This window comes from Miniopterus schreibersii (genome assembly GCF_964146895.1).
Source record: "Miniopterus schreibersii genome assembly, chromosome: 12".
NCBI classification, from domain to species: Eukaryota; Metazoa; Chordata; class Mammalia; order Chiroptera; family Miniopteridae; genus Miniopterus; species Miniopterus schreibersii.
This window is the reverse complement of record NC_138112.1, coordinates 48,627,212-48,652,124: the sequence shown is the minus strand read 5'-3', so window position 1 is coordinate 48,652,124 and position 24,913 is coordinate 48,627,212. Positions and strand designations below refer to the sequence as shown.

The 24,913-nt window shown below is 46.8% G+C and overlaps 1 protein-coding gene across 1 annotated transcript in view; it reads right to left on the bottom strand.

Moving 5' to 3' along the window:
* The window catches only part of NAV2 (neuron navigator 2), a 342,947-nt gene that overhangs the window by 221,349 nt on the left and 96,685 nt on the right, over nt 1-24,913 (bottom strand). Inside the window, exon 2 of the mRNA XM_081154569.1 lies at nt 8,349-8,466. Coding sequence (XP_081010695.1) covers nt 8,349-8,466 — 118 coding nt within the window. The remainder of the gene's footprint in view (nt 1-8,348; nt 8,467-24,913) is intronic.

The window sequence follows — 24,913 nt, the reverse complement described above, 5'->3', positions numbered from 1 at the left end:
GAAGCCTTTTATAAGCTTCCTCCCTGATTCCACATCCTTTCGCCCCATGTCCCACCCCAGGAGGGAGAGGCACACCCAGCTCTTCGTCTCTCAGCGTCCTGTACCCACCTCTGTTTCGTTCTTAAGCATCTACTGTGCAACTAACTCCTTTCCTCGACTCCCCCGGGTACTCTGTGGGCCTGACAGACACGTAGGTTTTGTTTTTCACTTGTATATCCTTAGGGCACATTAGTGCTTGCAAAATGGAATTCCAAAAAACATATCACATCAAATTTTCATGAATACAATGCCTAAAACTTCCATGAAAAGAAAAGACATTAAAAACTGTCTGAAAAGGGTAAGAGAATCAGTGTCCCAAGCCTCTAGGATTTTAGAGCACCTGAATCTAAATGCGGCTCCCCATCTCTTCAGCTGGGCTTATTTTTTCCTCTAGTGTTTCTACCTTGAGAGAGAAGTGAAAACAAGCAAGCAAGCTAGTGACAAGAAATTGTTTCAAAATCAAATTACCATGAGACTGTCTGGATGGTACACACACAACCTAACCCACAGTGCCTTTAGAATTTGCCAAAAGTAAATTTGCAAAACAACAAAAAAAGTAAGGTGGGCTTCTGACCCACCTGGGGAGATCTTCGGAGAGCCAATTGCATTTTCTCAAGAGGACACTGGGATGGGCATTTTAAAAAGCCTCTTGTACCACCTGCTTCCCCTACTCCCAAAAGGGGTACCGTAGCCTGGCTGGGCGTGGCTCAGCGGTTGAGCATCAGCCTAGGATCCAGGATATCGGGTTCGATTCCCGGTCAGGGCACATGCCCGGGTTGCGGGCTCAATCCCCAGTTGGGGGGTTGCAGGAGGCAGCTGATCAATGACTCTCTCATCATTGATGTTTCTACCTCTCTCTCTCCCTCTTTCTGAAATCAATAAAGATATATTAAAAAAAAAAAAAGATCCTTGACGAATGGCACTCCTTCATCCATGGGAAACTATGGCAGGCCTGCACTCTGACCTTGGATTCTGATATACCACACTGGAGAATAAATTGTGGCTTTTGGGTGTCAATGACACTCAAGGTATCTTCCAACTGGATACTTGTGATGGCCAAAGTCATAAGTCATTGGATTCTGATCAATACCCAGTTCAGCATTAGGTCATTAGTGCTCATTAAAGTGAAGGATGGATAACCGTGATCCTAAGAATCATTTTTAAAGATTCTTTACATACCATCTGGATAAAGGAAATCAAATGGCTTGGTCTCATTACTCCTCTAATTCCTTTTCATGGTCTGTCACCTAAACCATAGTCAGGTGGTCCTTGAATTAAAATTATCATGCCTCCTGTAAGCCCAATTCTGCCATTTATAAGATTCAAAATAAACCAGTGGAGTAGAGCCTATTTATATGACCACGCTAAAGGATACATGGGAAGAGATCAATCAAATGACTAAGCCTGAACTCAAAATAAATGCTTAATGAAAATGCAAAGTGAGTCGTGGACCTCCTAGTTTCTAATTTCATGTAATTTAAATACTCCTTTAAATTCTCAAGTATGTCTATGGTTGTCATAAACACTTACAGTGACAATAGCAGTTCTGATTGTGCTAGTAAGAAGGAAGAAGAACTTGGTCTTCAAAGCCAAATTCATTAAATCTTGTAGGGGGTCTTTGGCTACAGCCCCAAAGCAGATAACCAGATGCAAAGGCATTTGTCCCCAAAGTCCTTAACTGTGATTACAACTGGCATTCCTAAGTGCCAATGGGAATTATTTATTCCAGCCTGTTCAATGCATTCTTAGCCCATTAGTGCAGTAACTTATCAGCACACAAGGTAACAAGTTAGTAATTGGAAAGCATTAGTGCACTTTTAAAATAAGGATAGCAGCTTCTCCCGGCTGGCGTGGCTCAGTGGCTCAGCATCAACCCATGAACCAGGAAGCCACGGTTCAATTTCCAGTCAGGGCACATGCCCGGGTTTCGAGCTCGATCCCCTGTACGGGGCACACAGGAGGCAGCCGGTCAGTAACTCTCATCATTGATGTTTCTATCTCTCTCCCCCCCTCCCTTCCTCTTTCTGAAATCAATAAAAACATATTTAAAAAAATAAAAATAAAAGAGCTCAGTTCTCATATACACATAAAAAAAGAATAGTGGCATCAAGCTCATTACTTTTCCAAAGATCTCCTCTGATAAGTTCAGAGCATTTTGCCAACCCCTGCATCCATACATGGCATCTTCACATGTGCATAGGGCAGCTGGCAGCCCTACCAATGGGAAGAGAGAGAAACGGGCTGTGCAGACAGGCAGATGACTTACCCAAGGTCACACAACGGCAGTATGTCATCAAGGGAAAGAAGGCCAGTTCCTGTGTGTTTGAATTTCTTGGTTGTGCTCAGAGGCAGCCCAAATGGTGATGGAAAATAAGCTATCGGCTCTCTTCACCTCTGACAGGAAATCCCTTCCTCTAGGTCTTGGCTTCCTCCTTCCCTCCAGTCCTCTGTGTCCATCCTGTTTCCCTCCTTCCCTCTGCCCTCTTTCCTCCCTTTCTCCTGCCCTTTTTCCCTTCCCTCACTCCAGTCCCTCCTGGCACCCTCCCCGAGTGACAGCGATGTACGCAGGAGGAGGGAGCCTGTCTTCCTCTTGATTCATGCTGTTTGTCCTGGCCTCGTAAACCTCTCTACTAACTCATGGAGAGGGCACCGTAATGGGCTGGCTGGCAACTGCTGACTTTGGGCAGCTCACGAGTCCAGAAGATAATCACACTAATAAGAGGTTGAACACAGAGAGACCCAATCTGCAGTCACTAAAGGAAGGACACGAAGAGCCAGTAGCAAAGGTCCACTTCTGCCTGAAGGGCAGAGGCAACGATGGAATAATATGGGCCCCAAATAACCCCACTATCTGGGAAGCCCACCTCCAGGGGTGTTTGGAATAGGTGACGATTTAGATAGGAGCAGTGTGTATGAAAAGCATTTAAGGTTTTCCTTCGGTTCACATCTGATTATGTCACTCCCCAACCTGAAAAATCAGCTCTCCGACCACTGGCTTTTGTAAAGCGCAGAATTCACTGCCTGGTACCTGGTGGCCCTGCCTGATTAAGCCTTGTTGACCCTCTGGCTCTCTACGCTCCAGCTGTTTTACACACTATTTCCTCTACCAGGAATGCCCTTCCTGACTGCTTCACCTAGCTAACTCCACCTAACTGACTCCAAGTTTGGCTTATAGGTAAATTACTAATAGGTAAATTACCTCCCCCCCACCCCCCGGCCCTGCCAATCATGGGCCAGGTCTCATAGCACCACAGGTCCTTAGTCAGTATGCATGACACTCCTCCTGGGTCTAGAAAGAGGCTCTCCCTTAAAAGGGACAGTCTCCCTGCCTGCAAATTTTGATGGACCTTCATTGAGATGTGTTCTTTTTAACTTTTTACTTTGAAATAACTTCAAACTTCCAGAAAAGTTACAGGAACAGTACAGAGAATGCCTACATCCCTTCATTCATTCTCATTTTCTCCCCCCTCGTACCCCTTTCTCTGTATAGGGACGCACTAATTTCTGAGTCACTTTAGTGTAGGCTACCTAGATCATGTCCTTTGTCCCTTATACTTAGCATGCATTTCCAAAGGACAAGAATATTATCTAACAGTAGAGTCAAAAATTTCAGAAAAGCCCAGCCGGGCGTGGCTCAGCAGTTGGGCATCGAGCTAGCATCCAGGAGATGGAGGTTCGATTCCCGGTCAGGGCGCACGCCCGTTGCCGGCTAGATCTCTGGTGGGGGGCACGCAGGAGCAGCCAATCAATGACTCATCATTGATGTTTCTATCTCTCTCTCTCCCTCTCCCTTCTCTCTTAAGTCAATAAAGATGTATTTTTTAAAAATTTTCAGAAAATTTAGGCTTGATATAATTCCAATGTTCCAATTCTGTCAATTGATGCAAAAATGTCCTTTATAGTATTTTATTCCCCAGTTCAGGAGACCACATAGTGCATTTAGTTGTCATGTCTCTTTATTCTTGAACGATCCCTCTGCCTTTCTTTCTTTCACAGCACTGACATTTTGGAACAATACAAACCAGTTTTGTTTTTAATAGAATATTCCACAATCTGGGTCTGTCTGAGATTCCTCACAATTAGTTTCAGGTTTTCCATCCCTGACTGGAATTCAGCGTCAGTGACACTGTGTTCTCTAAGGTATGACACCGGGAGCACATGACATTCGTCTGTCCCTCCCCAATAATGTCATTTTGATCCCCCTGTCATGATGTGGGGATTCTCTCCTGTGTGGTTATTATATCTCCCCTGGGAACTAGTAAGCAATCAGTGGAGAGACACTCTGGGAAAAAGCAAACAGTCCGCTCCTCATCAAACTTCCTTCTCTTGATTTCAGCATCCATAGAAATTCTTGCCTTAACTAATCTACCATCAAGGTTGTGACTCCTCTACATTTATCAGTCAGTGGAGCCCTCTCTGCTCTATTGATGTATCATATTTATCTATCAGTATAGACTTATAGGTTCATATTTTATTCCATAATTATGATCCATGACCATCCTCAGCTATTTTGATGCTCTCATTGTCTCTGATTAGACTTTTTCTGTAGCCCTGGAGGAGAGAACTAGTACTTGTAGGGAGATACCACCAAGGGGGTGGTTCTGACCTAATAAAAGAAGAGCTTTTGAAGGATTCCAATTCTCCGTGTTGGATTTAGTTTCCTGAGGAGGTAATAAGCTGCCCATCACAGTAAATATTTAACAGAATCTGTTGATTGCCTTTCATATAAGTAATTCATGCATCAAGTTGGAGATTTTAAAGGGCACTTCCAAAATTTAGAGCTAAGAGTTGCAGCAGAATCCTGGAAAGGAGGAGGGTGTGGCACACAGCTTAGAAGAATGTTCGGAAGAATACTGAATGCTGAGAAAGAGAAACCTCCAGGCCATCTGTTGGAAAAAATTCGATCCAGACTTGCAGAAGCAGGGGCTGCAGTGGATAAAATTCTCATCCCTAATCCTTGCTAAATGCTATGAACCCAGAAAGGAAGATGACTCAGGCCCAGGCCCAGTACAGCAGCCGGTGGAATGACAAAGGAGGGTGCCTCCAGCTGCCTGGGGGAGCTAGGAAAGGTATCAGAGAGAAACTGACTTTTCATGAATGGGGGAGAGATCTCCAGGCAAAGAACCACCAGAATTCTGTCCAACACCAGAGGGAGTCACCAGGGCTCTAATCCCAGGAAATTTTTAGACAGATAGACAGATAGATAGATATACACATATAACATGTATATATTAAGTACATGTACACATACAAATATATCTTTTTCTATTTTATTTTAATGGACATGTCAGAGGAAAGCATGGACCTCAAAAGTAAAGAGTACAATTGGTCAATAGTTCAGCACCCTGATCAGAAAATGCTGCTCCTCTTCTTCTGTCACCAAGAGATCTGTGTTCACAGGACATTCTAAGATTAAACGGTCTCAATGGGCTGATAGACATCGGGGAAAAGTGACACAGGAGACTCCTGTGTTTAACTGCCTTCTCAGCTCCCCATCTTGCAGGCCTGGAGCAGGGTGTGTGGGCCCGGTGCGGTCAGGGGTGCAGATTCGTGTGCTGACATCTGACCTTATTTAGGAATCTCTGGCCAGAGCCAGCCCCTCCTGCAGGGCTGAGGAAAGCAGCTTGGTGGCTTGAGGGGCAGCCTGGGTCACTGGTACTCACTTGAGCCTCTGGAGTCCTACTCTAGTAGCTCCAGGCCCAGAGGGGTAACTGTCTGGGGGGACTGATGTCATCTGAATAGATTCAGGAAAACATCCTCTTGAGCAACAGTAAAAATCATGCTAGCTTATATCTCCATAGCACTACATTTAGTAAATTCACTACATACTGTTACCATTCACCTCTGCTGGGCCCATGACAGACGTAACTAATCTACCATGATGCACTGTGACATTGCTGCCGAAGATCATCATTTTTCTCCACAGACCTTTCCAGGCAGCGCCTACCACGTGCTATCTAGGAACACTTCAGTTTCCAAACGTATTTCATATTTGATAGCAACCTTGCACTCCATAAGACTGCCACAAAAGCAGACAAAGCAGGCATGGCAGTGCCCATTTTAAAGATGGGGAAACAGAGGCAGCAGAGGTTAAGTGACTCTTTGGAGGCCCCACAGTGGGGCGGGATGGAGCTGGGATGAGAGCAAGGCTCTGGGTGCTATCCTTTCCCACTTTCTGCCTTGTGCCTGTGCTGAGAGCATGGAGGGCTCCTGGGAGAAACACTGCAAGCCCAAGACTCAGAGTTGTCCCAGGGGCCTGACGTGACCCTGCTGAGACAGAGATCCAAACCCAGCTCAGGTGAGAGTCATCTCTTCCACGAGGACCTTGCCAAAGAAGATGCTACTCCTTTCAAGCCTTGCACAGCTTCCTCTATTCCCAGCAAGGAGCACAATGCTGGCCACGTCAATACTCCATACCTGGTTACTGAACTACAGGGAAGGAAGGAAGAACCTTGTACGGGTTCAGTGTCTCTGGATTGAGACGGGGGCTGGTAATGTAGCCAAGCAAAGAACAGAAGTTTTGGAGGCAGATTCATCCAGCTTAGATGCCCCTTGCACACTAGTGACGTGATATCGGGCTACTGGCTCACTGGGCCTCAGTTTCTACATCTGTAAAATGGAGAGAATACTGACTACTTCATAGAGATGCTGAAGAAATTAAACAAGAAAAGTATCTAAAAGAGCTTGGTAGGCGTGATGATAAAGGGGAGGAGAAAGGCGACAAAAAGGAAGAAGAGGAGTGTGACAGACAGACTTCAAGGTGACCCAAGAATCCCCTCACTTAAGCTTAAGCCCTCGTATAATACTCTCCTGCTGCTAGTGTGGCAGGACCTAGGACTTACTTTTAACCAACAGGATATGGCAAAAGTGATAGGATGTTACATTATATAAGGTTCTTTCTCCCAACAAAAAGCTTTCTCTCTTGCGGACACCGAAGAAGTCAATCAAACCTGCCATGTTGGGAGACCCACATGACAAAAAGCAGAGAGGCTTCTAGGAGCTGACAGGGGTCTTTAGTCAACAGGCAGCAAGGAATCAGGACTCACCTCCTATAACTGCAAGGAAATAAATTCCACCAACGCTCTTCTGAGTGAACCTGCCCCCTCCCTGTTCAAGCCTCCAGATGAGAACTCAACCCCGGCCGACACCTTGACTACAACCTTGCTCGGGTGCCCAGCTAAGTCACACCCGCTCTCCTGCCACACAGAAACTGTGAGATAATAAATGCATGTTGTTTTAAGCTGCTAAGTTTGTGGCAATTTGTTTATAGCAACAGGAACTAACACAAGGAGGGGAGGGAAAAGGAGAGCAGGAGGAGGAGAACCAGTGGAAGCTATTCTGAAGTGCTCAATCTCAGGATAGCAGGGAAGCTTCTCTCTCCTCGAGCGGCAGCCACAGTCCAAAAGTTTCAGCTAAGGGCCAACCTGCCTGTGTTTTCAGGCACAATCTCCACAGATGTGAGCAGAGCTACAACTACACAAGGCTACTTCTCACGCTTGAAGGATAAGTGACTTTTCCACAATAACACATGCCCAAGGGGCTGGAGCTTCTGTCTTCTCCCTGCGCTTTCTCTCTTGGCATCTCTTGGCATGAGTTGGCTGCTGCCAGCGACAACAATCAGCCTAACGGCGTTTAATTGACCTCCTGCCTCCTCAGTCTGCTGTGAGCTCCCAGGCAGGACCACTGGGGCATATCCCTTAAAGCCCAAGGCAAAGCTGAGCCCAGCCTCCTCCCACGTGCCTTCCTGGATGAACCCTCTCCTCCCAGCATATGGCCACAGGATTAAAAATCCCACCACCCGGTTCCCTTCCCCTAGTGTGAAAACCAGAACCAGCTCTCTACAGAGTCTGATCCTTCAATTTCTGAAACCCGATTAGAGTTGGCAGGACAAAACCAATCCCATGTTGCTTTTTAAAATCTTTTGTTTTGAAATATTTCCAGAGTAATCCACTCAAAAAAGTACCAACAGAGAAGGGGCATGGGTGAGAGAATGAGAGAGCCAGAAAGATAGTAGGAGGTAAGAAGAGGGGCACAGAGCCCCTCCCCAAACCACCAGCATCTCCCTCCAGCCTTGGCCCGTCTTTCTTTTCAGAGGATCAAGATGAGATCGCTATGTGGGTGATCTTATCAGGAAAAAGGGGCTGATACCCACACTCCCTGAGCACCAGTCAGATAAATTCTCAACATATGGGACAGAAATACCACATTTCTCTTAAAGAGTTTATAGTGTTCCATTCCCCTTGCTCGACTCGACCCCTCCCAGGCCTCCACTGTGACTCATCCATCCCCAGCACGAAATCTGCTCTTACCCACAACCTGGATGATCTGGGCCAGAAGGACACCGTCCGTCACATCTTGCTGGAGATCCTTGATGAGACGTTTGTGGCCTGATTTGGCTAGATAATGATTGGCCCAGTCCGTGTAGATCTGCAAAAGAGCAAAGAGGCAACTTTAGGAAGCCAGTCGGACCCCATCTGGGTCTGAGGCAGCTGCTTGGGCCTGCGCAGCAGCCCCCCATCCCGCTGGCGAGTCGTCTAGGGCCAGCCAGCACCATTAACATTCAGTGCATTGTGCCGATGGGGCATTCAGCAACCATAGCTGGGCTCTGGCCTATTGAAAGATCTGCCGTCAAGGCTCGGGGGAAAGCTAAAGAAAGCTTCAAAACACGCAGAGGCCTGAATGGGACAGGGGACACGGAACTAAACAGTCTGCGCCAGACGGCTTTGAGAGGCTGAGGCTCTAAAGGCAAGAGAGGTCCCCCCGCCCCACTGCCACCACCCCGCCCCTTCCCATCTTTTTCTCTTTATTGAGAAAACGTATGGGGAGGTTACCACCCAACAGGCATCTTTTAATGGGCCATTTCTGGGTAAAAAGGGCTATTGAGTTAACTGAGTTCTCAGGAGCCTGTGTCTCTTGTAAAAAAAAAAAAAAAAAAAGGCAAGTATGAAAACACAGAGCCCCTCAATTACTCTGTGTGAGTGGAGTTATTGATGGCCTTACAGTAATCTCAAATTTAATCGGTTCAATGGAAAAGACAGGCATCATTTTCACTGTTGGGATTCTGTGAACAAAACCCAGCAAATTCCAATATACTTAAACGCAGCACTGGTCTACACCGCAGCCTGCAAGGCAGAGGCTGGGTCACCCACGAGAGCAGGGGAGCAGATGCCTGGTGGCCACATACAAACTTGCTCCTCTCGGTCACACAACCATCAGCACGAAAGGATATTTTCTTCCAAACAGGCCAACAAGCATGAGAAAACTCTCACTGAAAACTTTCCCCCTAACAGACATAAGCCATATGCAAACAAAACTTAAAACCTCCTCACCAATTCTGAGTGCTAAGTTCCACGCATGGATTTGTGAGATGGTGGAGGGACACGTAGGCGCCGTTTATCAGCACGTTTTCTCCCCCAGACTGATACGAACAAATGACTGCTCAAAAGGATGACTATCCTACCTCAGCTGGGTCATATATTAGCACCAAGAGTTTGCACACTAACCCACACGGTGTCTCCACCAAAATGACGAAGGTGATCATTGTATCTCCACCAGCCAGCCTGCTCTGAGACCTCATGTGACTGCAGAGCGGCGGAAGCCCTGCCCTCACCCACCCTCCACCCTCCACACTTATGCTTCTGAACATCATGTCCAGAGTAATCTCCCCCAACGGGCCCTCCCTGCCTCTTCAGGCTCCGGGAATGGAGCCTGATCTTGCAAAGCAGAGCCCTGCTAGAGAGGGGGCACCTGCCTACTCCACCTGGGACTGTGAGGGTAACATCCCCAAGAGGGAAAGGCAGAGCTGCACTTTCTACCTTGTCAAGGTCTGAAGACAGATATGCCCTGTCTGCACTGCACTGGGCAGTGTGGTTCTATTTCACACCTTGGACCATCCTTAAATCCTCATTACTTTCCTTCCCCGTGACTCCCAAGTTGTCAGAGATCAAAATTTAACAGAGCAAGATCACTCTCCATTTTGTAAGCACTGAGGAAGCTAAGGAAATAGAACACCATCTTGGTCATTACAACGGCCAATCTGAAATGTCAATGATCACTGAATGAAACTCTTAAGAAGGCAAGAGGGAGGGAGAAAAACACTAAAAGGCAAAGAGGCAGACCTGGGTCCAAGTCCTAGTTCTGTAGGTTCCACAAAGGTAGGGATTTAGGGCTAGTTTTTGTTTTTTAATCCTCACAGACTATGGTCGACTGTAAAAGAAAGGCAGGCGAGAAAGTGGCCAGGCCGGTACACAGGGTGAGGCCTCCTTCCCTAACTAGGAGAAGGTACACCTACAATGCTCTCTCAAGACCTGGATGATCAGGGGACTCAGGACCTGGAGAGATCTGTGAACGTTCCCACCAGCTATGTCAGAGGGACCGTGAAAGCATTCCAAAGCTTGAAGTCATCGGCCTCAAGACCATCAGCTACGGTGAGAAGGGGTCATGGACAAGGACACTGCTGAGTGGGAGGAGACACTGGTGCCTCCACTCATTCCCTCCCTAGGTGACGGAGGGTACAGTACTTTAAAACAGATGTACTGTCTCTAAAATCAGCCCTCCATGTGTCTGCCCAATCCAGCAGGAACACACAGCACCAAGCCATGGGGAGGCCATGCAGGTAGCGGGTCTACCAGGGAGAACTTTTAATGTTCTGCAGTGTCAGAAATGGCTCAGTCAAAGAAATGAACCTCTCAAGCTATTTAAAACAAGAGCTCCTCTTCTCTCAACTTTAATCTACTTACACACCCCTGCCAACCTAATCTCCCCGAGCACACTCTCATCTGACTGCCTGCTCAAAAGACCATCAATGACACCCCACTTCCCACTGAATTAGAGCTGTCAGAGATCCCACTGAGATTCAAGGCTCTTCCCCAGGCCACTTCTCATGCTACTGTGGAGGAGGCAGTGCACGTGGAAGTCCAGGGCATGGGCTTTAGATTTGACTGAGTCAAGTGGGCCCGAGGCCCTGGGCAAGGGAATTTCTATTAGCCTTGCTTATACTTCAGTTTTGTCCTTCATAAAACAGAGCTTATACCAAATACATTAGAAAACAGGGGCTGACAAACTGGGACCTGGACCAAACCCAGCAGACAAGTATTTTATAAACGAAGTTCTACTGGGACAGTCACACCCATTAGTTGTCTATGGCTGCTTTCTCACTACAATGGCAGAGCTGAGCAGTTGTGACAGAGACCTTTTGGCCCACAAAGCCTCAAATATTTACTATCCAGCTCTTTACAGAAAAAAAGTGCCACTCTGTGTTATAGGAACTGAATGAGATAATATGTCTACACATGCCAAGTGCTCAGTGGTAATAACTATGATGACCCTCAGGAAAATGACATACTCAAACTTCCCAGTCTCTGAACTCATGCCAGCACATCCTCTCATGTGCCACCCCCAGGGGCCACCCTGCAAGGCCCAATCCAATGCCAGTCCCCCCATGAAGTCCCTCCTGATTTCCTGATTGCACCCCAAGCTGCACATGACGCAGAGTACAGAACTTGCACGCTGGCACCGCTTCTCACCCTCACCACCAGGTTCTGCCAGAGGTGGTGTCTCACTCACCTTTGCTGCCTCACAGGGAGGAGGCACATGGCAGGAGGTCGCTGGTTTGAGCTGAATAGAAAGAAAAAGGGCAAATCCTTGGGAAAGTGATTACATTTGAGACTTAAATAATGTGGTCTCTCGGCAAATCCTCAAACCAGGATCTCAAATATCTTTATTGATTGAAAAGAGCAAGGAACAGAGAAAATAAATCACTCTATTGCTCAAGCTCATTAATCAGGATCCATCCAACAAAAATCATTTATTATCTGGAGTTTCCCCTTCCCTCCCTTTTCCCTAGCTCTCAACTTTTTGAATAAGTGAGTCACAAGAAAACACTTAGATTTATTTTAAAAACCAGTTTCACAGGCCATGCTAAGCACTAACATGAATTAGCCCCATCTCCTTCACTTGCTGTTTCAGTAGTTCACGCCATGAATACCATTCTTCCAAGGGGCACCCTTGGAAAATAAATCACAATATGCCTAGGCATCAAAAACAGACTCCCTCGGGGTCGCAAAACTCAGCAAAAACAGAGCTGGGAACGTGCGAAAGGCTTTAAGCAGCGCCTAAACTAAAGCATGCAGGTCTTCCTGTCTAAGCCTCAGGCATCCAGAATCAGCTACTCCAGAGTGGCTTCTTCCAGGGGTTCTGGAGCCTTGGGGGCTGCTGTTACTTTAACCCTGAGTCCACTGATCCTCGACCTGTGAACTTTCAGTAGCAAAGGACAACACAAGAACTACACCAGAGAAAAGAACACAACCCCCATGCCACCCCCAGCTCCATATCACCCCATCATTCCAGAGAAACCAGCCTAGAGAAAGGCTCCGGAATCATTCTCACTAGTATCTGAGGCGGCTTCCCCACTGCTTTCCCATTCCGATCCCTGCACCTCTCAGGGCTTACCTCACCCCCCACCCGGGCTGCTGCTGTCGGGGCTCAGAGGAGTAAAAGGGGGGAGGGAGGCGATGGCAGCTAAGAGTGAACTTGTTTTGATTCCCTCATTACCCCTGACAGAACTTCAAGGGGTGTGTCAGTCATTTGTTTGCTTAGAATGCCACATCCTTCCGTATCACACACGCTGAAATCAAAGAAAATTTTGACAGAATGACTGAAATAAAGAACCTGATTATTAGCTGTAATAAGAAAACATAATAATTGCACTGTGTTAAACCAATGAGGATAATAAGTTTATACTGCAATTAGCCTTCAAATGAAGTGTGTGTGTGTGTGGGGGGGCACTCTAAGTAAGGAACCCAAGAAAAATGCCACAAAACAAATGCACCAAAAGCTGATGCCCTAACGACTCAACTCTAAGTCCAGACCATACGACAGACAGCCTGCCGGGCCCAGAGGCAGTGGCTGGCATCAGGGTGGCGGTTCCAGGGGAAAGGTGAAAAGCATCCCCTGGAAGGAAATGCCAGTGTGAAGGTGAAAGTGAGCCAGGCACTCAGCATCAGGGGTGCTTTCCAGTGGAGCAGCTGTAAAGGGAATGCTACTGTTTGGCCTCAATTCAAGAGGCCTCGCTCTAGACTTTGGCCAAGTCATCAACATACTTTTTCCATGACTGAGCAGTATGTGGTTAAATGGCTTAGTTCTGGTTGTTTTGAAGTACAAAAATAATACTCAACAATAGCACAGAGTGTTTACTCAGTACCTGAATACCACGAAGGATGACTGTCCAATTATAATTCTATAAAAATCAAAACACACCATTTGTTATCAAGGGGGAAGCTGGTAACACATTCACTCCTGTATCCCCAGCATCTAGCAAGGAGCACGCTACCTAACCCACAGGTGCAGCTACAAGTCCACATAACCTTTTAACTGCACAGGGTTGGGGGAGAGGCCTAAAATTAGCTGGTGGTTCTTCCTTGCTCCCTGGTTTCTCAGAAGAGTCCTATTCTGCTCAGTGTCCTTGGTGCCATCACATGCCCATCCTGGAAAGCACTGACTCTCCTTCCATCCCACCTTTGTCATCTCCTGATGTATTCCGCCTGTCATTTGTGTTTTTTCATAACTCATAGTAATCACAAGGGCAGTGTATCTGCAGTCTCAGGAGCTGGCATGGACAAAGGCTGAGATCTGGCTCAGCCTCTTACCAGCTAGGTGGTCCTACGTGAGTCACGCTCTGGCTGAGGGTTGGGGACATGCTCGCCTGTGAGGCAGTGATGTACAAGGCTGTTTTATGGACTAAATGAGAGCATATATGTAAATGGTTGACAGTGTCTGGCACACAAGTGTTAAATAAATGGTGGTTATTCATATTCTAATTAATAAACTTTTGGCTGTCTAAATTCTGGGGGAAATAAGTTATTCTAGATTGCTGAGAATTTACACTTCTGAGAGCCACACATTTTTATTCCATTGGGAATCTTTTCCAAATGGATTATCACGATCTCTACTTTTTTTTTTTTTTTTTAAATATGTCTTTATTGATTTGAGAGAGAGGAAGGCAGAGGGGGAGAGAGAGATAGAAACATCAATGATGAGAGAATCGTTGATTGGCTGCCTCCTGCATGCCCCACACCAGGGATAGAGCCTGAAACCCAGGTGTATGCCCTGACCAGGAATCAAACCGAGATCTCCTGGATCATAGGTAGATGCTCAACTGCTGAGCCATGCCGGCAGGACAATCCCTGCTTTTTAAATTAACCTAATTTCGCTTTTTCCTTGATGGCTCATGGACATAGCTATGAATAACAGTGTTTTGATGTACACAAGGATGCCCTTATGGCCTGCTGAGTTGCTGGGCCTTCCTTAAATGACCCCAGTGTCCTTTAAAATTGGGCATAAAGTAAGAAAAAGTACTGTTCAAGTAAGAGGCTTGATGGGACTTTTTAGTCCATGAAAATATGTAAGTAGTAGGATTTTGTAGCACCCCTTTGAGCTGCCCCAAGGTTCAGTAAAGAAGGCTTTGGCTCTTGGCTGGTCTGCAGGCAGGTAAGGCTATTGGAAAGCTGGGCCCGGGAGCACCGAGATGTGACTGAGTTCTGTAGTCCCCAGCTGAGCACATGTGGAGTGCTACCACCAGCTCTCCCTCTCAACGTACGTTTTGTAATATGGTTAATGTGAACTTATTTACACCAAGGAGTATCTTCTCTGTCTGGACCCAGAAGACAGTAACTAGCAGGGGGAAGGGAGGAGCCCGCTGCTGGATTCCTCCCTTGTTATCCTCAGTGATCTATTTACCCCCAACCACCAGAGATACACCCTGATACCTGCCCACATGTGTGCTTTCGTTTCAAAAGGACACACGTGTACACACCTATAGGAAGTGACACGAGAGGAGGGCAGGGCTTATCGCTAAGCTGGATTTCCATCTTGCTCCATATCCTGGCACCATCCTTACTCCTACTTTACTCACGAATATCAAGTCAAGACACTCTGCTTAGAGCCACATGCTCACCTTGGTGCATTAAGCAAACACTGCCTGTGCTGGGTTCTGCTCTCGCTGCTGCTTGCGTAGGACACTAACTACCTGCCACTGGCCAAATGTCTACAGTGACTTAAGAGAACACCTTCTAGAGTCAAACCACTTAGGTTCCAGTCATGCCTCAACCACTTCCTGGCAGTAATCCTGGACGAGCTACCTAAACTGCCTGAGCCTCAGCTTCCTCATCTGTAAAATGGATCAGCTACCAATTCAGGTTATTGGAAAATTGAAATGAGACAGTAATCTAGCAATACCTGGCACATAGTAAGGGCCCCGTATGTACCTGTGATGATAATTCCCCTGAAGATGATGACATACAGTGCAAGCACTTTGCAAACAATGGATTCCTTTAGTTCTCTACTCACTTGTGAGGAAGATTTTATTTCCCCCATTTAACAACTGAGGAAATCAAGGCTCTGAGGTTTGACATGATTCTCCCAATGTCACATGACAAGTATGCTGGGTTTGAAAGAAGTGACTCTGGCTCCTAATGATGCTGCACCGCTACTGAGAGGCCCACATGGGAGCCACCAGCCACCGAAGGTCAAGTGCCACAGCCATGTGGGAAAAGCAGCACCAGAGGGCAAAGCTATTGCACAATAGCCAGTACAGTGTCACCCTGTCCTCCCCCTGGGAACCGAGTGGCCGCTTGTCACTCAGGGCTAACAGATCCAAGAGGGGAGCTGACACTTTCCCATGTCACCAAAGCACAAAGCAAACATAATTTCACAACAATGTCACTATAACAAAACTAAAAATGCCAATAGGAAATGAGTTACTGCTGCAGGGCTGTATCCAAAAGGAGAAACACTCAGGAGTAAAGTCCCCCAGCTTCTCCAGTCTGACTCGGGGCAAGGCCAGCCTGAGACCCTTGCAGTTCCCAGGCACAGCCCCTCAGCCACACAATGGTGGCATTGTCTGTCAGGAACACGAACAACCAGCAGGTGGGTGTGCACAGCAACTCTGCAGGTTTGGAAACTGTGCCTTTAGAAAAATAAACCAGGCTGCTGAATGTGCTGGGAGGGACTGCTGAGATCGTAAGGATGAGAGCATGTAGGCGTCTGCTTACTCCACACCTTGGGCTAACCCACTTTCAATGCCCACGATGCCCCTTTCCTGCCGCTCTGTTCTCCTGGGGCGGGCACTGCTCTGCACGGCACTTCGTAGTTTACACGATACTTTCCCATTCATTTCCTCATTTGATCACCACCACTTACGCATGAGGGATATGTGCTTCGGCAGAGGGCCCATTGTGTGCCAGGGCTTTATACCTGTGATCTTATCTATAATCTCTCCCCACTGGAGTGATAACTCTAGGAAGGCAGGAATTCTTATCTGTTTTATCCACAGAAGTTTTCCAAACACCTAGTACAGTGCCTGGCACATAGTAGGTGCTCATTAAATATCTATTAAATAAATGAATGATCATCTCCATTTTGCGTACTGGAAAACGGAGGCTCTGAAAGGTGAAAAAATGTGCACAGGGTCACAGAGATAATAAAAGGTGCCGTTCCCTTTGCCCCAGGCAGCCTGGCCTGGAGCTCTCACAATGGCGGGGTTGTAGCCAATTCTCCTGCTGAGTACACTTTGACAGTCAGCGCCTCAAAACCCACAAGAGCTGTTCAGAGCCGCCTGGCAGAGTGGCCACACCTGAGGGGCTGGTAACAACCCAGGCAATGATATAGGCCTCTTTCCAGTCTAGTTATTAATGGACCTTTTATGTAGTAGCCTCTATTTGGTCCCCCAAATCTCCACAGCTCCCCTCAACTGCAGACTGACTATAGGTAAAGTGATGCCAGCAAGTGTGCCTCTCAGTCACTCCCATCCAGCCAGAATGCATTGGCTTAGCTTTCTAGGCACAGGCCAAGACCCTGGAGTCCTGGGCAGCCTCTGGCAGGTTGCCTAACCTCTCTGAGTCTCAGCTTCCTCTTCATAGGGTAGTTGTGTGCATAGAGTGAATTATTAGACCTAAAGAACACTGCACATATTTGGGCACAGAGTATGCCAAGACCTTGTGACCTTGGGAAAACCATCATTCTGAGCCTCAGCTTCCACATCTTTAAAATGGGATAATAATCTATTATCTCATTACCAATTGTGAGAGCTATTGTGTCTGGTGTTTGTAAAGTGCTTAACACAGTACCCAGCACACGTTTAATGTTAAATGTTAGTTCCCTTTCCTGCCTTGTCTTGTCTCCATGTCCCTGACCCACAAATCTCTCAAATCTGCCTCTCACACCATGGGATCCAGGCTACATTAACCTTTGGTCCCTGCTGGTGGGTTTCCTGGTCTGGCATGACCTCCCTCATCTCCTCCACGCAGCAGGACATTCCCTTCTCCTAGAAGCCAACCCTGACTGCCAGGCTTCTCTCCCTTCTCTGAAATCCTAGTGCACTTACAATTAAACCATCCTGTGTGCCTGGCTCCCCAGCCCCTGTGCCTTTGCACATGCCTTTATCATGGCTATTATAGCTACCTATTTACATCTCTCTCAGTCAGGAGCTTCTCAGGAGTAGAGAACAAGTTTTATATATCTTTGAAACATACATCTTTAACTCATGACAGGGGCTCAAAAAACAAGCACTTATTGATTTACTGGGGGAGTGAATGGATGGATAGAAAGTGAAGGAACAGATGGAAGGAGGGGCGGGGGAGGAACAGACTAATCAATGTTCAGATGGATGGGCATATGGGTGACTGAGTGGAAGAAAAGATAGATGAGTGATTAAATGGGGAGACGGATGATCAAACGGATGAATGAATGGATGGGACAGATGAATGAATCTGTTCCCTTCGCTGCCTCGACGATAAAAAGTCCATGAAATCACGAAAGTTCATATGCCTCTCAGATGAGTCATAGCACAAAGCACAGAACAGGCACTGATAGGTAGCACTCTGCTGTGAGAATTTCCAGCAGCATCGTAGCAGGACCCATCTGACAGTGAACATTAAAGCTCTGTTTAAAAAGATACACACCTAACTAGAGCAGGAAATTTGCAAGCTGGTTGTTAAACACAGCCATTATTTAGAAAGAAATATAAGAAAGAAAAATTAAGAAAAATCTATTTACAATTCCATCAGAAAGAATAAAATGCCAAAGACTGGGTTTTCTTCTTTGGGCAGTTGTTTTCCTAATTGTCCAACTTTGCATTACCAGATTGGTCTAAAATTATTCAAAACATTCTCTAAAAGGATAAATACAATCTGTATGATTCGATATTTCTGCTTCTCTACAATGTTCTCTTACAAGGTGTTTTGGAATCGCAAAAGACCAATTTATCCACAATTACAATTATAATTACAGAATTTTGGTGACAGAAGAACCTTTGGTGATCTGATACAACCCTAACTTACAGCCCATTGAAATTAAGTTACTTTTATGTTATCTTCAAACCTAAATATATGGCACTCTATGGACATAAAAATAAATACATAGGCAAACCATTCATGAGGCCATAATAAAAAGTGAAGCAAATAAAATGTAGCTTTTCTGTATGATAAAGCTGAACTTAGAAAATAGAATATTCTAAAAAAATAAAATACTTTCAAATTGTTTAAAATTTCTTTTCCAATTTTATTAAAATTTATTTGACATATAAAGACCCACATATATTTAAAATGTACAATGTAATGAATTCTGACCTAGATATGCCCATGGAATCATCACTACAATCAAAATAAACATTTCTACCAGCCCCGAGCACTTCCCTGCAACCTTTATAACCCATCCCTCACTCTACTGCTGTTGCAAGGTTAACACTGATCTGCTTGTCATTACAGATTTATTTGGGTTTTCTAGAACTATATAAATAGAATTACTTATTTATTTTTAACCCTCACCCAAGGATATGTTTATTGATTTTAGAAGACCCAAGGATATGTTTATTGATTTTAGAAGAGAGGAAGGAGGCAGGCAGAGAGAGAGAAACATTGATGTCACAGAAACATCGGTCAGTTGCCTCTCATACATGCCCCCACTTGGGATCGAACCAGCAACCTAGGTATGTGCCCTGACTGGGAACTGAACCCACAACATTTTTTTGGTGTACAGGGACAACTCTCCAACCAACTGAGCCACCAGGCCAGGGCTAGATTTATATTTTTAATAAATTAAATTATATAAACTTACAATTATATTTTTAAAGGCTGTAATACATACTCAAAACTCATCACTTCCCAATTATTTTACTACATTTTACTATTGCTTATGCACTTGTGCTTGTTTACTTCTATTATATCCACATGAAGGAAATGGTATACAATGGTGTACTATTACTGTACATCTCTTCCCAGCTCTGAGTTTAGAGATGTCACGTTGGTAAACTGAAATCAGCCTTGGGAGGAAGATTTTCCACGGAAATCAGCAAGTGCTGCCTATCAGGCTTCCACACCCCCCAGAAAGCCAATTGTTAAGCCACTAGGCAAACACAGGTGAAACAGGAAATAATCATGTTACTTCTCCCCACCCGCACCCACTATGGGGAGGTGTATGAGTTTGCAAATTTAGGGGACTAGAGACTGAGCTGAAATGCTTTGCATGAGAAAAAGAGAATTCAGAGAGAGAGAGAAAGAGATGAGGTTTAGAGCTGGGAAGCAGGGAGTGTGTGGGCGGGAGGAGGGAGAAGCCCTGGAGACAAAAATCTAGGGGCATTTAAGGAAGTTGTACATGATCTGAACTGTCCCCTTTCAATAAAATCTGTATTCTTACCAGTGCTTTCTAGGGCAAATGAAATCCTTCTTAGGGAAACCAAGAGGTGCCAAGTGCTGCAGCCCAGTGGGTGAAGGGACAGGAGAGTAAGCGGGAGCCATGCGTGGTTAGGCTGCTCCCAGCTAAGAGTGATGAGGTTTACCCGCAGGGACGGTGGGGATGGTGAGCCCGCGGTACCCTGTGCGCACGTAGCAGGACTTGTTACAGGGCACTTAGGAGGGCTGGCTGAAAGGCCCTCTCGCTGCTGCCTCATCCCTCCCAGCACAGGCCTCCTGGGTTTTGGCATCAGTCTCCCAAACATTTCTGGTCTTCCAGCTGCCCAGCCTCTCCTTGCCCCCATAGTAACTCCACCACCCACGGAGGTGTCCCAACTGGCCCTGCTCACAGTGCTCCCTTGGTCCCAGGCACTGCCTCAGCCGGACCTGGGTAACTGAAACTCACCTGAACCTCTTTTCCTTCCACGGGGGCTTGCTAGGTCCCCGGTAGGAAGCTGCCAGGGGTGGCCAGGTGAGTCACAGTTCCCAGTTAACATTTACATTTCCAATGGAGTCATCAATACTTTAAAGCCAGGGCACTGATGTGAGGACATGGAATCCTCTGGCAAGCTTGGGAGATTTTTTTTTTAATGGTAAATGGATTTTTGTTTTGGTTTAGATTTTTTATGCCATTCAGACCACTGCAAGTGAGTAGCTATATAAGCTGTACATCGCTTATTAAAATTCACACTACCCACCCGGCTGGGTGTGGCTCAGCGTTTGAGAGTCGACCTAGGATCCAGGCGATTGGGGTTCGATTCCCGGTCAGGGCACATGCCTGGATTGCAGGCTCGATTCCCATTTGGTGGCGTGCAGGAGGCAGCCGATCAATGACTCTCTCATCATTGATGTTTCTATCTCTCTCTCTCTCCCTCTCCTTTCCTCTCTCTGAAATCAATAAAGATATATTTTTAAAAAATAAAAATAAAAAAATAAAATTCACACTACCCAACACAAACTGTATGATTACTTGAGGATGCTCTCTTACCCAAGAAACCAGAGTAGTGGATGGAAGATTACATAGCAGCCTGATCTATCAGGGAGAAGCGGACTTGGTGAGCACCCGAAGCACACCTTCCTGCGTGAGGAGCTGTGACTGAAGGCAGGGCAAGAGCAAGGCGGTGGAGTCTGACTCTGGTTTCACTTAGAGAAAGCTGGACGTGGAACAGCTTAGGGGCCCTGGAAAGTAAATGGGGCAGCATGTCTCCTATTTGCCCCCACTTCCAAGCAGGTGTAAAGAAAAATTTCATGCATTTCCCTGAACTTTAAGTTAGTGCTAAAGTGAAAATGTTGTGTAGTGGTTAGAAGTGTGTACCTCATAATGTACACAAATCCAGGCAAGTCACTTACACTCAAACTCAGTTTCTTCATCTGTAAAGTGGAGGTAGTACCCAGCATACGCTTATATTAAAGATTAAATGGAGAAAATCAAGCACCTGTGAGCACACACACAGAGGTATTCAATGAAGGGTAACGATGCTTATTAAGGGAAGTCCAGGTGCTCAAAGTCATTGGGCCCAGAGGGACCTTAGAAATGTATGACATCCTCTTAAATGGTCAGAGAGCGACATCCCATTGGGCAGAGGGGCACAGGGCCCAGTCAAGACAATGCTGTGTCACTTGTGGGAGAGTTGTGTGGCAAAGCTTTAAAAATCTCTGGAGGGCAGGCAGTTCCCAGCAGTGGCTGGCACTGGCCTGCCCATTCCCCAGTTAGGAGTCTCCTTCCTCTCTCAGCAACAACACAGCCAAGTGACTTGGCCTCAGTGGAAGTGGCCGTTGTGCCCTGGGCCCCTCTCCAGCCCAGATGTCAGAACTCTCTGGCCTCGGGCATTTAGGGTTTTTTGTGTGTTGTATTTTTAGAATAGGCTTTTACTAGGAGGACTAAAAGATACCAAGCTGGCACCCAGGAAAGAAGGAACGGCTCCCCTACCCCGGGGACAACCTGGCCCAGAGCACAAAAGAACAATTTGCACAAAGATACTATTTATTTTACAAAGTCCTGGAAGAAAGCCCCGATTTATTCACCTCCAGAAGAATAAAGTCCTAACAGCAGCTCAGCCTCCCATCTGCAGTGCCCACAATTTATAAAGCTCTTTCGTGCACACAACCTAATCTGAGCCTCACCACAATCTGGGAAAAGGGGAAGCAGCGCATTCTCCCCATTTCATAGATGAGGAAAGAGCTCAGCTGGACAGCGTGGCAGCCCAGGTATTCTCAGTCTGGCCACCCGGGTGTCACAGAGCAGTTACAAGAACCGGGCCAGGTCACTGGATGGCCATGATGGGGAGACATTTCTAGGATGAAACTGGAGGGAGTCTTCTCTTCTGAGAAAATAGCAGTTTGAATTCTATGTCTACTCAGCTAGGTTCAGCAGGAGATGGAAATCCCCGGGCGGCGTGAGAATGTTCATCGGAGCTCAGAATCATACCATAGCTTCATTCTACTGAAATATCTATTTTTAACATCCTACCTCAAAAAGAAATCTCTTCTACTGGGCAGCGAGCCTAGATCCCAGAGATAAATAATAACCCAAAGACATCCCCATTACTCGTGCTTTACCTGGGGTGGTGTTAGACATCTAAAGCAAAGGACACAGCACTGTCCAGTGTCCCAGCAGCCTTCCACCTCTAATGAGCCAACACGCTCGGAGGGCGGAGGCAAGGAGAAGATGTAAAATACTCAGAGGGCTCAGTAGAGCAGCTCACATGGAAAACAGCCTCAAAACTGCATCAAAAGGTATCTGTGCAGGGAGTTTTTTCCTACAGCATTCATACCAACACCATTCATACCCTCACCGATACAGAATATCTGCTCACCCAAGCAAATGGTTTGGGGGCTTAAACATTTCACAATCCATCATTCCAAGGTCAGTTATGCACAGTCATCACTAAGCAAATAAGAGCAGCACACTCTTCCCTGGAAAATAAGCCCTTACTAAAGCTTACAGTGTTCTTGTGGCCTAGGCAGGTGGGTTGTGGGGAGGGGCAGGCAGGTGGGTTGGGGGAGGGACAGGGAGACTTTGGGGGGGGGGTACACTACATCATTTTTTGCCAGTTAAGCAAACCACATCAAAGTGAGCATTCTGATTGTCAAACCAGAGTGCCACTCTGCCACAAGCCTCAGGACTGCCATTAACCTCAGGGTTACATTAACAGGCTAAAGTTTAAGGAGGCATAAAGAGAAAGAAACGCATCTTGCCTTTTTGCTCAGTGCTGCAAGCTCCCAAGTGGACTCCCCACAGTAAGCAGAAAGCCATGGAAAGATCCCATCCAGGCTGGAAAGATCCCATCCAGGCTGTCCCAGCCAGGGGTGAAGAGGTCAGGACTGGAAATCACTTCAAGTTTCCCCAGACAAACCTCTTCTGCATGAAGCCCTCTTGAGTACTCTTATAACTCTTCAAACCCTAACAGAGGTCAATCTCCCTCCCCATAAGAGACCTGCCACAGCTGTTGGCATCCTCCACCCTCCCAATCATTGCCTTTGGTGTTCATAATTGTATTTTTTCAGGCCACCAACAACTTCCAGACACATCCTCTCTATCCGCTCTAAAAATACACCACAGGATCTGCACCCGTGAGGGCACAGGAAACAAAATGCAACAAGGAGGTGGCAGTTAGTTCAGCAAAGTGTTTTGAAGATGGAAGACCGGCTTAGAGCCCTCATGTTCCCACCTAGCATAGAAAATAGACCAGAACCATCTCCAAACACAATCCCAATTCAAGCACACGTCATCCTCTCCCCACAGGTCCTGCCAGAGTCCCTGAAGGTTGCTTACCACTTTATAATGGTCGCAGGAATCCCAGCTTTGGCCCCGGGTGGGAACCCACAAGTTGATGCTTACGGGCATGGTTTGACCTACAATAGGGCCCCAGAGGTCCACGGCCTGTGCCCTCTCAGGGTGTCTAGTTCAAAGCACTTTGGAGGCGTGTGAAGCCTCGAAGGTTAATTTTAGCTGAAGTCACGCTCCTGCTGTGGTCAGATTTTCTTACACAGGCCACCTCCTGAATAGCGGCAGCTTATGTTACCCCAACCCACTGGGCGGTCCTCTGGCCCTGGGCCCTAACTGCAGACGGCTACAATTCTCCCCTCTCCATCTCCCCACCAAGCTCTCTTGGCCCTCCAAAATAATCTGACTCCCCATGCTTACATTAAGGGAAATAAATCACAGATCTGTTGCTGCCCCTGGATGGTGCCCCCCCTCACCCATACATGGCAAAGGCTGGGCAAGGAAGCTCCAGGCCAGGGGCTGCACAGACTTGACTTGAACTGGCAGCGTCTGCTGAGGCCACACAGCGTGGAGCCTAGTGTGCTTTCATATTCTGCAGTGAGGTTTTGACAACCTTTGTCTGTGCTGCTGGCTACGTGGGGCACCCACATGTGTCTCGTCTCTTTCCTGACACTCTCTCTGTCAAAGAGAGGAATCACACTGCCTGCCCTTCCATTTCTCTAAAAGGCTGACAAAGGAAAGGAATCTGGGGGTTTCCATCCAAAGATCTCTCTCCTACAAAGGAAGAGAGTCTGAGTCTTCAGTCAGCTTAGCGGAGGTTTTGAAAAGGCTGTCTGGGCATTTGCGTGGCCGCCAGGTTCCAGGTCTCGTGAGTGGACGAGTGCAGCCTTCAGGAGGAAGGTCACCAGGAGCAGCCCATTTCAGGACCCACTTCTTGCCAAAATCAGTGATTGGGACGTAGGAGCTCATGGAACCATTTTGTAAAAGAGTCGCTAGCCAGACAGAATTCTGTTATGCTCCTGAGACTGCCTTTTTTCAGTGTGGACAGGACCATGGAAAGGCTATGGAAAAATTAAATCCAGAGTGGCCCACTGAGACCTCCAAACAAACCCTATAGCCTATAACCCTGCAGGCAATATGCTGGTGTGCAGCATCCGAGTAGGCGTTAGGAACACATCCAGAACCTGCTCGGTGCAGGATGCAATGCCATGCCTTTGCCCCACCTGAGGTCTACCTGCCACACTCCATGGCGGCCTCGGCCTCTCCTTCATAAAACTCATCATGCTTGAAATTATTTCACGCACTCAGGTATTTATGGAGCAGGTACTCTGTGGCACGGACTCTTCTAGGCTCAGAGGAGTCAACAGCGAATAAGAAAAGGGCTCTCATAGGGCTTTAATCTATTGAGGATGAGCGGAGGCAG